Source organism: Betta splendens, chromosome 10 (genome assembly GCF_900634795.4).
Source record: "Betta splendens chromosome 10, fBetSpl5.4, whole genome shotgun sequence".
Lineage (NCBI taxonomy): Eukaryota > Metazoa > Chordata > Actinopteri > Anabantiformes > Osphronemidae > Betta > Betta splendens.
Genome location: NC_040890.2, coordinates 17703025 through 17718453, shown reverse-complemented (window position 1 = coordinate 17718453; position 15429 = coordinate 17703025). Strand labels below are relative to the sequence as shown.

The 15429-nt window shown below is 46.3% G+C and overlaps 1 protein-coding gene across 6 annotated transcripts in view; it reads left to right on the top strand.

Annotated features, from left to right (window-relative positions):
* fstl5 (follistatin-like 5) overlaps positions 1-15429 on the top strand; it is a 92646-nt gene that overhangs the window by 56894 nt on the left and 20323 nt on the right. For 2 of the 6 annotated variants that reach the window (XM_029164621.3, XM_029164620.3), the window contains exons 8-11: positions 1706-1717; positions 3909-4029; positions 12380-12541; positions 12618-12752. In XM_029164621.3, coding sequence (XP_029020454.1) covers positions 1706-1717; positions 3909-4029; positions 12380-12541; positions 12618-12752 — 430 coding nt within the window. Of the gene's footprint in view, positions 1-1666; positions 1718-3908; positions 4030-12379; positions 12542-12617; positions 12753-15429 lie in introns of all 6 variants that reach the window. The other 4 variants (XM_055512365.1, XM_055512364.1, XM_041072600.2 and 1 more) reach the window with 2 other exon arrangements.

Here is a 15429-nt window from a genome sequence, read left to right as displayed (position 1 = left end):
GCTAAGCTACATGTAGCGCCGGTTCAGGCTGCCGGTGATGCCAACACCCGTGTGCACGAGATTAACAGCGGCTCCATCCCCCGTCTTTTTGTATTTTCTGCAACGCATTATGACTGCTTTTAAGTAGACACTTGAAAAAAAACGTACGTTAGCGGTGGGTGCAACAAAAAAGAAATGTCAAGTGAGATTTTTTTTTTTTGAACAATTCTTTGGGAGGATTTACTGGAGGGAATCGCACAGAGGTGTGAGTCCTTGTACGATCAACAGACGCTTTGATCTATGTGTCCATTTGTTTTTCAAGAACTGTTTCATTTGCGGCTGCAGATCCACTAGAACAGCGACTTGTTTCTTCTCATACATTATCTGAAGACATGCAGCATCATCAGTTTCCTTAATAACCAATATCAGTCCTTACACAGGTGTGTTATCGGTTGAAATGTCAGCTCAGGAGTGGGTACATCAGTAGCTGGAGTAATAGGAGCATTATGCCATCGTTCTGTCTGAGGCTGCTCAGAACCTTTCTTCTCTGCAGCCATGACTTAAACATGCAAACAGCTGATTTATTTGACTTAACCACGTCGTCCCCAGTGATGACGTCAGCGTCTGGTGTCTGACAAGCGCTCAGCGTTCATTATTACAAAGTGTGTGACTCACGTCAGGTTAAAATCCCTCCAGAACATCTGGCCGTTCAGCATAGTAAACAGCTGGAAGCTTTTTAATGAGAGCGTGATTTCCGTTAATTCCTGTATTGACTAATACATTACAGCCAAAACGTTTTAATTAGTCCACACCGTCGAGTGTGTAACAGTACAGTAATATTACACCTTCATAGAAGCCAGAGCAGCTTTATGCTTTGGAGGAACGTCTGATGGGATTTCTTTTTCTGGAATCTACCTATTGCACAGGCAACCTCCAGAGCAGCTGCACTAATACTGCCCGGTGCCAGCGAGTGAATAAGCATAAGCACTAAGCTTGTCCTGTGGCTCATCAGCTGTGTGCAAACCACCTCGCACCAAGATAAACCACCGCTGGAACATGAGCGGTGCCCCGACGCCAGCTTAATCCAGATTTATTTTTGGCTCCAGCATTTCCAGTCCATTATTGTTCTTGCTTCTAGAGGAGAATGGATTCTGTTTGCACCTGGCTAACTCCGACCCACTCTGAGTTGCCTTGCAGTTTCTGCATAATTGCTGGCTGTTAATATTTGTAAGCATCCACTTCCATCCGTAATTAGAGCCGCGTTCCTGCGAGTGCACGCGGGTGATTGCAGTCTAATCTCAGGCCTTTCCAGTTTGGAATGCTGGTTATTTTAGAAATTCTGTTGACATTCAGACTTAGTGAATCGTACATTAATCCCAGCCGTGCGCTTGTATCCCAGAGTTCAATAGAGCTTCTCTAAATTTTGACAAAGCAGCTTACTGTAATTCCATGAAGTTGACAGTTTCTGGCTATTGCATCACTGTGTAAGCCTGTCAGTTTTTCTGGCCTCCCCGAGCGGCCGAGCCCAGTGCTCAGTCACGTGTGGTGTGTGTCCGAGTGTGTGGGTAGACGTGATGTGTTAAAAAAAAAACTAACCATGAGCTGCGTTATGGGAAAACTAGCCTTGTTCAGGAACCGCGCTAGCTACAGCTACATAAATATTGTGTTTCTTATGTGGTCACTGAAGAATGGTTCTAAATGTGTGACATGTGCTTTGTCCCCACAGATCCCGACACAGGTAGGCTGTGATTTCTGTTTCTACCTGACTCACTGTTCCGTCATTCCATTAACAACACGCCCACAAACCTAGTGAGCTGCCGCCAATGGACGCATGGTTCTCTCATCCACATCATAAAGCATCAAACGCATGCAGTAACAGGCTGCGGCCCAGTGTTGAGTTAAGTTGCTGCTAGAGATTCAAACAGTGCTGATATGTGGTGGCCACACTGGTCGACAGAAGCGTCCTCACCGCGGGACGCTGGTGTCCAGTGAGGTGGCGTTTTAGTGTCTCTTCAGAGGTGACCTGGCATTGACAGCTTAATTAATTGTAGTTTCTTGCGGGGCCCCAGCCTATTTGTAAATCCACCTCTACCTGCCCTTGTCTCCCCTCCTCTGAGCAGCACCCCGGCCTGCTGAGTGCCGGCTGAGCCGGGGTAGAGGAATCATGTCGACAGCCTCTGCCGCGGCTCGTTCCACCCCTCTGAGTTTCATTTCTCCCCCCATTCATTTTTCATTTAAGAAGGTGACACAATATGCTCTCAGCCCAAGGGGCCAAAACGCACCATCGATTTCCCCTCATATTGTGAAGCTGTGACGCCTGACGCCGCCCGAGCCGCTACCAGGTTAGATCGCTGCACACTGGGATGAACTGATAAACACGGTGCGCCTGTAAACATGGTCCGTCAACAGCCAACAATGCAACGGGAATGTTAAAACCCCTTTAATGATAAAAGGCATGTTCCTGCCATGACCTCCTCTGAAGGAGCACCAGTGATTAGGTCTGAGTGTTTGATAAACAAATGCTGCGTTTGGTTGGAGGCAGCTCAGGGGCAGGTTCATCCACATTCTCAGGGGCAGGAGTTCACGCTGCTAAAGGTAATGGGAATGATTTTTTAATGCATCGCAGCAATCAGGGGGGAACACGTTCTGGCACTTGGCCTTCATCGGGTTAGTGGCCTCTGAAGAAAACTCTGATGAAGGCTGAGTGTTGAAGCACATTCATCTCTGAGAAGCCACTGTGCATTGGGAAGTGGTGAAGCCTATTATTGTGTCTCCAAGCAGTCCCTTAGGATTTATAATGTAATAACTTGATTTATTTAATGCACTAAAATCACCATGGCCACATAATCTACAACATATTAATTTTTCTTTAAATAAAAAAGTATAAATCAACCTGCGCCTGCCTCACACCTCGATTCTAAAACCTCTTATGAATTTACATTGTTTTCTTGATTAAAACTTTTTCAATTGATGCTTTTAACCCCTGATTTTTTGTGCCTTTTTCCATTTGGTGAAGCTTTCTTCCCTTTTTGAAAGTGTGACACTACCGATGTAGCGGTCCTACTGTACCGACTCCTTGACACACACACCATCAGTGGGCTCATTATCTTTGGGGGCTTCTATCTGTGCTGAACTTTGAATTATTTATTCTGCTGTTTGCTCTCCTTTGTCCGGCGCCATTATTTGTGTTCAATTTGTGTTTAATAATCACAACCCAGCATGAATTAATCATGTTTCTGTTGGCGCTACACTTGTTCACTTCATCGACGTGGTTTGGTTTAATTACAACCAACCTGCACCGTGCTGTGTGTGTGTTTGTGTGTGTGTGTGTGTGTGTGTGTGTGTGTGTGTGTGTGTGTGTGTGTGTGTGTGTCTGTGTGTCTGTCTGTGTGTGTGTGTGTGTGTGTCTGTGTGTGGCGTGCATGCTAACCAGGCCGCGACTGCTCGCGCTTCATCCTTTTCGGCAACTGTGACATTTGAAGTGATCAGCAGAAGTTATTCTGATTGACTGTGTGTCCACAGCGATGCATTTCCCTGTTATTTCCTAACGCTGGGTAATTTTCACACTAATCAATTACAGCCTTAGCCCCTTTCCATCAAATCACTTCCCTGTGATTGGAAAAATGACAAGTACCAGAAAACAATTTGTCTTAACTGTAACTTTGACACTCATTTTGCTTAGCTGTTCTATGTGGCACCAAGCGGCTTCAACTTCTGACTTAGATTGATGGACATTGCTCCACAATGTGCCTTTTTGCATTATTACTATATTTTTCATTTCATACGCTACAGAATCTGTTTATCTTCTGCAGCCATGTTGCATTCACACTGAATCCATCTATTTCCAGCCTTAAACGCCTTTAGCCATCACTGCTGCTCCAAGATTAGCGGCGGCTTGTCACTGAGGCGCTTCTTCCTTCCCGTTCTAGGACTTCGGGGATGATGGCTCGCTGTACATCACTAAGGTGACCACAACCCACATGGGCAACTACACCTGTCACGCTGACGGCTACGAGAAACTGTTCCAGACGCACACTCTCCAAGTGAACGGTGAGCAGCACATCTTATGGCATTTCATCTGCTGTTACAGTACCAGTCGTTGTGGCGAAGGTCTCTTCACTGCTTAAGTCAATTATGTTGCAGTATCTTTAGAAACGTTGCTTTTCGTGTCAAAAAATATAATTATGCCTGTGCTTCTACCATTTACACGTGCTCCAAGGCCAAGCACATGTGTACATGGTTTATGAGGATGCTGCGTATTAATGCAAACATACCTACAGTAGATGGCTGAGTCAGAATAACTGCGACACCTTCGTTGTATTCATGCACAAACGCACTGTGACGCGGCAGAAACCGGTTTCTGTGGCCTCTGACTGCGTGTGCATCCAGTCCCAAGGTGACGAGTGTCACCGTGCCAATGGTCGTCAGAGGAGACGGAGGAGGAGGCGGTAAAGACAAAAGGTGCTCGTCACCTAGCGCACAACAGATTAGTGCCGGGAGTGTTATTACAGCGAGCGGATCGGCTAATCGAGAGCGCAAGGACAAACGGACAGCGTGTGCGAAACACCTCCTGTGGCACAAAAGCCCCGAAGAAGCAGCGCGAGGGACAGAAACGACGCCTCGCAGTCAATATCCATCTTTGCAGGTCCGTCGTACGTGTCAGGACTCTACGCACGTCTTTATAAGCCATTTGAGAGGAAAAGCATTTACACATATCGCAAACACTCACCCCTTAAAAGTCCTCATTTGTCGCCCAAAGGGGGAAAGTCAGGAGTCACATGACGTCAAGTGCAACTGCTGTGAGCGACAATGAATACAGAGGAACAGGCTAAACCTGCTGTTTAAGAACCACAGTTTGAGTTTGGGTTCTAGAGCAGGGAACACAGGGACACATCAACAGCAGCTCCCATTGGGTGGAAGTCAAAGAGAAGCTAGAACGCGGTGGTGCTGACCCACTCCAGGTGTTTACAGGCTGCCAGTGGCTCTGAGCTGCAGAAACAATGGGCCAGACGTCCAAGGAACTGGACGCAAACCTTTGTTTGCTCTGCTTCACTTGGTGCTTTGAGCAGAACCTGCTGGATGTACATTAATATGATACTCGATGCATCTGGCGTGATATCATTATTCTAATCCTATTGTTCTCACAATAACGTGCTGCCAGATTAATATCTGCAACATCCTCTGCAGAGGACTGGCATTGATTTTTCAGAGTTGAGTATGTTCCGCTTTCATTTAAGCGAAGGACCCAAACAAGCAATAACATCAACGTCCTCTTGAAGACTTTCCCATTTTACTCCCTGTTAATTGGTTTGGGCCAGTCTTCAGTTTGCTGAAGCAGCCGTGTGAATACTGAGATGGAAACAATACGGAGGGGGCAAAGGTGAAGTGATTGAGCTCGTGGGATGAACCCATTTTCCTTCAGACTAGTTCTAATGAGCTGAATGTGAATAAACCCCAATGTGTCAATGCCTGAAGCTCAACGTGTTCATTTAATTTGACGGACAGCTGCTTCATTATCTCGCTTGGAAAGATTACTCCAGCTAATTGCAATGATATACAGGTCATATTATTACTATGTGCCAATGTGTTGTTGAAAACCGAATCACAATGAATCTCTGGAGACCGATGACTTTTGGATGTAATTGATACTGAAACTTCCAGATGACCTTTTTGCCTCAGACTATGAATTTCACATTTTTCGTCTGAGTGAAGCCTTCGAGGACCTGCCACCCTGACGCTGCTACTGAGCTTCCCAAACTCAATTAAGCAACAACTGAAAGAAAGGGTAATTGTAAAAAGCTGGTTTCACACCGCTGTCCGTCACTCGTGCGACTCGGGTTTATTCAGGTCTGGTGGAGGCAGCGTTTCCTCTGTGGAGGAGTCAGACGCGCACGAACCCGCTGTGTTTGTGTTTGTGTTTGTGGTGAATCATTATAAAGTTTGGAGTTTTGAGTCCTACTTTCTGCACTTTGCCTTGTACATGTCAAACAACTCCACAAACAGTGACTCATCAAATTGTTCCTATCAAGTGTCATTCATTCATGCTTGTGAGATTGTTTGCTGGTTCCTATTATTTTTTTTTCCTCTGGCCCTGTTCTTTGTTGCAGTGACCTGACTTTACCCTCAGGAATCAATAACGTTGGATTTTATTTGTTTTGCAAACTCTTTGTTCAGATAACTTGTACCTGGAAAACTATTACATTTGAAGTTAGTTTTAGTATTGCTGACTGATGATACTGTGTAATCGTCAATTATAGCACCGGTCAAATATACAGAGATAGACAATATATATATAGTATTATAGGCTTTCTCTTGGGCCGTACTGTGCCCCACTGACCCGTCTCGCTGGGGTTAAGAGGTTCTGGAGCTCTGCTTGGCCTAGACTGTGCCCATGGAAACACTGTTCAAGCCATCACCATTATGTTCCATCACCTGTAAGGTCAGCCGATGGCAGGGACGAGAGCGAGAGAGTGCCGCTCGCTGCAGAAATTGTTTTTGGTGTGAAGGAGTCACAGCTGGAAGCGAAGCCGCACTCTATGTGCAGGCGCCGGGCTGTTCCCAGTTCACAGCTTCGCCCCTTGAACTGGAATCCTTGGTACGGCGGCGCTCCCTCGTGTCAGAGACGCTTGGCAGACGCGCGGATGCTGCGATTCCCCAGCGGAGCGCTGTTGTGTTGAGCTTCTCCCCGAGGGTCGCTCGCATGTGACTGTGTTGTGGGGAGAGAGGCTCTGAGCCGGAGCTTCCACACCTGCAGACGGCGGGTCTGCAGGGAGGGGGCCGCTCGGGGATGCAGCACTTTCATCACAGGGACTTAAGCAGCAAAACTACTTGGAGAAGATTGGAGAAACAACCTTTTTTTTAAATGAACAAGTGCTTTGTTGTTGTACAGAGCATCTTGGGCTTTCAGACATTTCACCACTTGGAGGGTTTAAATATTCAGTAGCATTTATGCAGCTGATATTTACCACAGCCACTTTAATAATTATCATATTAGTTGAAGAGCTAGAGATTTAAGTCGCTGAGGGTCAGAGGTGCTGGATCATCTGTGCGACAGGCAGGATAAGGATACAACCTGTACAGGTCCACTGTATTATTTATCATTGTTCATTATTGATAATTCCTTAATTAGGGATCCAAGCTTCGACTTCCAGAATGGCTCCGTCTTTGAACAGGCCCTTTTCCACCAGGTGTGTAATGTACAGGAAGTGCCCTGGAAACAAACCCGTCCTGAGCTGGTTTCTCCCGCGTCTCCACGGGAGGCCTGGCTTTCAGGTGAGAGTGTAATCACAGAGCTTGCTGCTCTCACGCTGTGTGCATATTTGGCAGGTGGTGTGTTTGTGGAAACAGTTTAGTGTGCGTTGACGGCTCGTACAGTCCAGCGGATGTTTTCTAACAGGAGACACGGGTTCAGCGTGATTGAAAAGACGTAACAAGTCCACCAGGCGTAGTTGGAACCCCCCAGTGGAGTCGTAGCGTAGCGGCCTCCTGCCATGGTGCTTCTGGGTTGTGTTCTTCATTACAGTATGTATATGTGTGTGTGTGTGTGTGCGTGCACGCTCATCTCAGAGCACGATGGCCGACGGGAGCCTTGCTGAGTGATTGACGACTGGCTGGGGAGCTGTATGATGGAGCTGTCAGCCCTGCTGTGTCGCATTCTCCTGGCAGTGGCTCTCCTGACACTTTCACAAACACATCAGAATGCAACTTCTCTCACATCTTGTCTGAGTTTTGAGTGGGAAAATCGACCAACTGGCTCATTCCTTTCATTTTCATGGCTGTCCAAGCAAAGTAAGTGGTGATGTGCCTGCACAAAGTGAGCGTACACGTGCACGTTGGTGCGCGTGAGGACGACTCCACACTGATTTGACCAGAAATAGAGGTGTTCTGTGGTTCGGTGTAGCCAATAACCACACCTGTGGGGGGTCTGGTAGAAAAAGACATCTATTGTCCTAAACACTTACCAACTATTGTATGAAAGTACACAGAAGAAACATAATTTCTAACTAATTAAACCACAGAGTAGTGGTAGAAGTACAGTAGTTACTGTAGGAGCAATTGGGTTCTTTATAAATTACCATATAGTCCTGCTTTAAAAATGTACGTCCATGAAGATAAACCATAATAAAAGTAATAACTAATCATAAAATAATAATAATAGCTACATTATGTTTGACTCCAACAGCCCATTGTATGACTTCACACATACGCTTCATACGCACATTCACAAGTCAAGCATTAATTCAATGGATCTGATAAAAGTGACCTTAACCATTATGAAGGTTGTTCTGAGTGTGACAGGATCATAACATTACATTATATTACATTAACCTACGGTGGAAAGGAGGCTCTTTATACTGATGAAACAAATGTACACCCCAAAAGCAGAAGACAACACTGACAACTACACTCTGGTAATATATTCAATTTATAAATATCAAACATTTGTGTAGTTAATTGTTTTGGTAGCAAACACTGCTTCCAGTAAACTAAGTAATTATTGTAATTCTCTGTCCTGATATCAGCTGAATTAATTTTGAACTTAATTACATACATTTCAGTAAGTGTCATTTTCAGCCACAGTGTAATAATTTAATTTTGTTTCATGTGAAGCCTAAATGGTTGTTTTTCTATCGTCTACTTGCTAGCGTTCAGCAGCTGCTTGGGTCGTTTTCTTAGTAAAGAATGAAATCATTTCCCACTTTTTGACCTTTATCAGCACCAGGTGAAAGTGCAGCAGCATTAATAGACATCTGCAGCGGCACAGAATGGTCTTTCTCTCCAGCATTTCCAGTCACGTAGGGAATTTACTGACGTGAGCCTTCTCTCAAATGAAGGGCCTTTGACTAAGAAACGACCTTTGCCGGTTTCATGGGCAGCGAGCGAGAATCGCTGCGTCTTTGACGGGACCTGGCCCCTCCCACACCGGGCCCCGACGCGGCCCTCGCGAAGCCCCCAGCACCGGCGGTGGGCTGAGCCTGACGGGCAGCCGTCACATTCTCACTGTGGAGAAAGCTACGATGGAAATCAAGAGTGGTTTCCTGACAGGGAAATCAATGAAGTGTAATACAGAGCAAACTGTGGCAACACGGAATCTAAATAGGCTCAACAGCGAGGTGTGAAGTGAGCGACGGAAGGGGCCAACGTCAGGAGTCGGAGGAGCTGATGTCTGTTCTGTGATCAGTCAGAACCAGATAATCTACTGACGCACATGAGGGCCTGCTGAGAAAGCCTGACACAAAGAGGTGGAGCCCAAATGTCCTGTAAATGTCCTATGGTCTGTGGGAAACTGGACTTTTTCAAATTAATATTTAAATCCACATTATGGGACTTTGTTTGAATACACTTTGACTAAATTATGAGTCATAATTTAATGAGTCAGATATTCTTGTACCTTTCATGCTTCTAAACTTAGAAAAACTTTAACACGTGTTTTAACACAGACGAATGAGCCACAACACAACAGCGAAGTATCACGGCCTTAAAACCGCCGTTGTGTTTTAATAATGCAGAGCTTTTACCCACATAGTTACTTATGAAACTGTGCCGTGCTGAACTGGGGTGAAACCTGTGCGGAAGCGTCTCTTGGATGTTTTGAGGAAACTAGGCTGAGTGAGAAAACGTCTGTCCCTCCCACTGCAGATGTGCAGAACCTCTGGCCGTGAGCGCGCCTTCAGGCCCAGCCAACCTCCGGGCCCCATCACAGACCGCCCCTCCTCCCCTCCCCCTGTACCCAGGCTCTAATTACAAGCCTCTCCTTTAACTCCTGTAGCCGCGGTAGCAGCTCTGCTTGGGACTCAGGCAGAGCTGCTCAGCACAAACGTCCATCATCTCGAATCACACAAGCAATTTTCTCCAGAAGGTCTCTGAGAGGAGGAGTGGGCCTGGTATCATGCTATTACCTATTAGACCTAACTGCATCTGAAGGTATTCTGACAGACTGCCTCACACTTTGCCTGCATTTGTCCAGCCTCAGGTCAAAAATGCACAAGCAAGCCATTCATCCCTTATTGTATTATGTGGCTTAATCAGCACTGATGGTTACAACCTTTCCCACATGATCATGCCTCGCTTGCTCTACAGCAGCATACAGCTGTAACTTCATTCACTTACTGTATGTTTGTTTTGTACCTCGGTTATAGGTACAGCAGCATGTCAGAGATTCAAGCGTCCTCAGCACGGATGACATCAGTCGTGTACAACTCCGCCAGCCACCCCTTCTCTGCTGCCACTTTCAGATAATCAAAAGATGTTTTCTGCTGGACTGGAGTCAAAGGAAATTGCGGGGCCACAGCTTCTGTGGAGCTGTCGTGTCGTCTGGCTGCCGCCTGTTTCTGCAGGGTGATTGGGCTCATTGTCATGATGTGAAGCTCCGCTCCTGGAGAGGGAGCGGGTTCCGCACGCGGACCGAGCCGCACGGCTGCGGCGCACGCTGGACCGCTGATCTGATCAGCAGCGGCGCCGACTCCTGCGGAACCACGTGCCGTCGGTATATCCACCGTCCTGCCTTTACTGGGCTCCTCCTATTGGATGCCACCTATAGTGGGTGACTTCAGGCAGCAGCCTTTAAATTTTCAATTTCCACAGATAATCCTTATGTCACACCAGAGCACTTACTGTAGCAGCCGGCCGGGCTCTGTGCATCGCAGACGGCCGCCTGCTTTCTGCTCCGCAGCGGGAGTCATGTTATGCCTCCTAACCTGTCCTGCGTCCGTGTCTCAGCTCGGCCACGGCGTCTTTCTACCTATTTGTGGAACTGGTGACCAGGTGATGCTGAGGGTCGGTGGCCTGTTCACGCCAGACACGCAAACTCCCACCATCTCACCAGTGGCTGTGTTTTAATTCCAGCACACTAATAGGACTGAGAGGTTTTATTAACGAAGGCTTGATCCACGGTCACACCACAGTGTACGTGGCTTTCGACTAATAGGTTCCCGTGGTTGTCGGATAGAACATCACCCCCACACGCGCTCGTCCTGTCACCGGAAGATTAAAAGCAGGATGCACGTGTTTAGAAAGCTATGAATTCTCTGTCTCCGATATGTTCGAGACATTTGATGTTTATATGCTCTGTTCTCAACATAGCGGCGTTTGATCTATTGTAGGCGTGTTGAAAGGAAAGCGGTTAATTGACCACAATGTTAAAACAACGTCTAAGTCAAACGTCAAAGTCACAAGCATCTTTGCAACGAGTCTCATCTCGGTTTTGATCATATTTGAAATCTAGAAAATGGAACAGAACAAGCGCTTTACACACATTGGCGCTGATCCGGTGGCTGCTGAAGTAACCTGGGCGCCGCCGGGCCCTCGGTGTTGGCAGCCGGGCCCACGTGGGCTCCAGGGCCCGGTAGCGGCCCGGTCACCAGATGGCCGCGGCAGCAGCCACTCACCTGGCTGAGTGAAGACTTCCTCCAAGCCAGAGCCCACAGGAAACGGCCTCTACAGCACGTCGCCTCCGCTGCCTCTGCCAAAGCTCACACTTCCCTCCCGGCTCGTGTCTCTGAAGTCTGTTTCAGAAAGAGGAGGAAAAAAAGAGGACACTGATTTGGGCCACGGAGGCTGCGAGGGATTGCTCATAACACGATGGCAAGATCCAGAAATTCCATGTTCCTACTGAAGCTGCAGAGACCGACGGCGGTGGGAGGAACCACGGCCGTTCTGTACGCGGCTCAAACCCGTCTAGTTTGCGTTTGTGGCTTGAAGAGATATTACATGTACCAAATGTTTCTGCATTGTTCTGCTGTTGAGGACGGTTCTTTCCCTTTAACACAATATTCAAATCCAGAACTTTGATATTTAGCATGTTCCAGAGGAGTCCAGGCAGCTACTGTAGCCTCCGGCTGAGGAGCAAAGCGTGTGGCATGTTCTCAGACGCTGCATAAACGCACATTATTAATGCATCTTGTGTATTTTATTGATTTGTTGATTTATGGTTCTTGAAAGAACATTATGTGGTGGAGTTCTTTGTTTGTTTTGGCTTGGGGGAACGGTGAGGAAATGAAACTCCGCCGTGACACTGGAAGATTGTGTGTTTTTGGGCGGTTTGCGGGAGGGAAGAACGTTCCGACTGAGCCTTTTCTTTCTTCAACATTCTATTTTTTCTGCCGCCGTCCCCCTTATCTGCTTCCTGACAAAAGGTTACACAAAATCGATGACTACCAAGCAGAATCGATAACATCCGTACAGAGGTTCTCTCCTTTATTTATCTATCTGATTAGTTTGGCTTCACTGAGCAACTTCGCCTTATCTAAAAGCATTGAGTAATGCTGCAAATACACTCAATAGTATTGATAATATATGCTAATGCGGAGCCATAAGTTTGGAACCTGGCACCTCCTCCTAAACTTCTCCCAAAGTTGCCTTAATGTACACACTCTTATCTTCTCTGTTCCCCCCCTTCCAGTTCCCCCTGTGATCAGGGTTTACCCAGAGAGCCAGGCGCGGGAGCCGGGCGTCACCGCCAGCCTGCGCTGCCACGCCGAGGGCGTCCCCCGGCCCCAGCTGAGCTGGCTGAAGAACGGCATGGACATCACCAGCAAGCTGTCCAAGCAGCTCACCCTGCAAGGTGGCCGCCTCACGGTGCCGCCCGCCACCGCCCACCGCGCCGCCACGAACTAACACGCTTCCTCTCATCCCCGCAGCCAACGGAAGCGAGGTGCACATCAGCAACGTGCACTTCGAGGACACGGGCGCCTACACCTGCATAGCCACCAACAAGGCCGGCGTGGACGAGGACATCTCCTCGCTCTTTGTGGAGGATTCGGCGCGAAAAACCCGTAAGTGCCGTGTGAGTCACTGGTTTTACTCCACAGATGATGGAGCCATGCAAATGCACAGTACTGATGAACTACAGAACAGAAGCAGCTGAATAGAGAGGAGAAGGTTTGAATCTGATATTATTCATTTTGGAGATCATGGCAAACATTAATAGATTATCAGAATACTCATAGTCAGTACATCCACGACTGATTAGCCAATGAGCACCAATGTCTACAAGACCTCCTTGTGCTACGCTGTAGTGATCCTTTTGGCAAATACCTTAACCACTAATTATGGAGTTTTGTACCATCAGGGTTGTTACATAAGCAACCTTCTTATTTAATATGCAGTTCTCTCCGAGTTCTCTCGTTCCCTCACCATGAATATACTCGCGCAGTAATTAAGTTTGACCTTATCCGAAATGTCAGAATCTGTCGTTGGGGTTCAGGACCAGTTGTCTGTGTTGTTCCTTACTGTGGGTAATTAGAGTTCCCAGACAGTAGACGCAGTGCTGCACCTTCAGACCTGACGTTTACATGTCACGCCCACGCGCCGTCGCTCCCTCCTCCCAGCCTGTCACGCATCAGAGGACGGTGCTCGTCAAGGTCAGAAGTCACCTGTGTGCTTGAAGCTTTTGAAGCTGCACCGCGGGCCAAAATGGTGCTAGGACTTGGATATGGCAGACCCTTTCAGGGGTTCAAAGGGATGTCGGCAGACGGGCAGACGCGGCCTCACTTCTACATTATGAAAGGGAACGAGGGAACAGAAGTGGCGTGAACAACTGGCTGCCTGCACACTGGTCCCATCCAGCGTCTGTGACAGCCATCCTTACTCAGAAACTAGTTACGTGAGCTAATGGGAGCTGACTATCTTCCCTGGCTGGGCTGTTTCTGTGAGCCTGTGGCTAATGTGGCATGCCAGCTCACACCGCCTGCAGCCCTTAAGTACTGATACTAAAAATATGAATTCATCCACAGTCGTAGCAGCATTTTAAAATAGGGGTTTTACATAATTTACAAGTGTTTCTCCATCTCTTAAAAACAAAGCTGTAAACGCTTGATGTTTTTATTATTGCCAACAATCAATAAATGGGTCCTGAACTTGTTTCTAACAGCTGGTTACCACATTGGTTGGTGTTATGTTATTAATGTACTGTAGGAGTGAAACGTGTCCTGGTTGTGAACTATTTTACAGTAGATGTGCATTTGGCTTGTGAAGCATTTACAACAGCAGAGCTTTGTCATTTCCAAAAACGGCACTTATGAATAAATTAGGCTCTAGATATGGACTTTTCAGGGTTTGGTCTAAAATACACTAAAAGAATGCATTCGCCAGAAAGAACGCCATGTGTTTAATATTTAACATGCGGCTGTATCGCTGTTCCTAAGGAGATATCACTTTAAGTCCCCTTAGTGAGCAGGATGCATGTAATAAATTCTTTATAATGCACAAAATGGGGCTATACGTCTCATTATGTAAAGAAGGACTTGTGGCCTTCAGGTTCAAATTGTTAGACAAATGATGTTCCGTTTATGCTGCATGAGCAATAGCATTACAACCTGTGGTTTAGTGCCGTTAATAATGGAAGATGTGCACAAGGAAAGTGTTTAGGGGAAAATGAAGATATATTTAAGTGATGTAGTAGCAATGGTTCTTTCAGGATGACGCCCACTGGGCTGAAACTAAGTGTATAACGTCTGCTTTTCACATCTTCCTCTTTTTAAAGGAAATTCACTTTACCAAACAAACTGTTGAATTCTCCTCTTACATTTTGAAGTTTTAGCATCTATTTATTCCTTGAGTCTGCAGCGCCTTTGTTGTTGGGAAAGCTGAGATGAATCATTAGAGCTGCCATAGTTGAAAAGATCTAATGGAGTTCAGTCTGATATTATGCGATGAGGCCACAGCAGCCACGGGTCCAACCACTGTACAGCCATCATGTCCTTTGTACACTCAGACTCAGCTGTGGTTACTCAGATGTCTCTAAGTTGTTAGAACACATCTGATGAGTGGATCTGAACCTCATTTTAATTCCAAAGATACTTTACCTCCTCATTTTACCCATCAGTTAAAGTTGTTGTTCCACTTCATCACAGCAGTTCGTCTTTGTGCAACATATGTTCCCAGTATTTATTCAATCAGTTCCCTTTGAACTAGTAAATAAATTAGCAGTTTTTGGACTAATGCACCTGCAGATTAGATCAGATGAGTTTGTCTCTTTGTAGATCTGTAATTCGTCTCATGTTGCTTTAAGCCTCACATATCAAAGAGCTTATTTTCAGGCCTCTATTACGGCTGAAGATATAATTGGCATTGTGTGTAAGATAATTCACCTCCAGAGCTGCGTTTGCACTGACAACTAATCTATTTTGGAATCTTACCCAGAAAGTTTCACTTTTCCAACCTTTTGCAATAGAAAGAGATGCTGTAACAAGCAAACAAACAGACAATGGACTCGTGGGTTTACGCTACACATGCAGCTGTGAGACTATGGGGCTGTCGCTTAGACATAAAATATATCTAGCATTTGAAAGAGCTCTAGCTTTAAAATACTTTGAAAAAAAGTATTAGATTAAACAACCATTTGTATGAAAATCTAAAAAAAAATTGCCTTGTGTATTTGTCATCATGCACAAATCTGCCCGTGTTTGTTTCACGTTCTTATCTACAGTCATAAACAAACACAAAACTCAT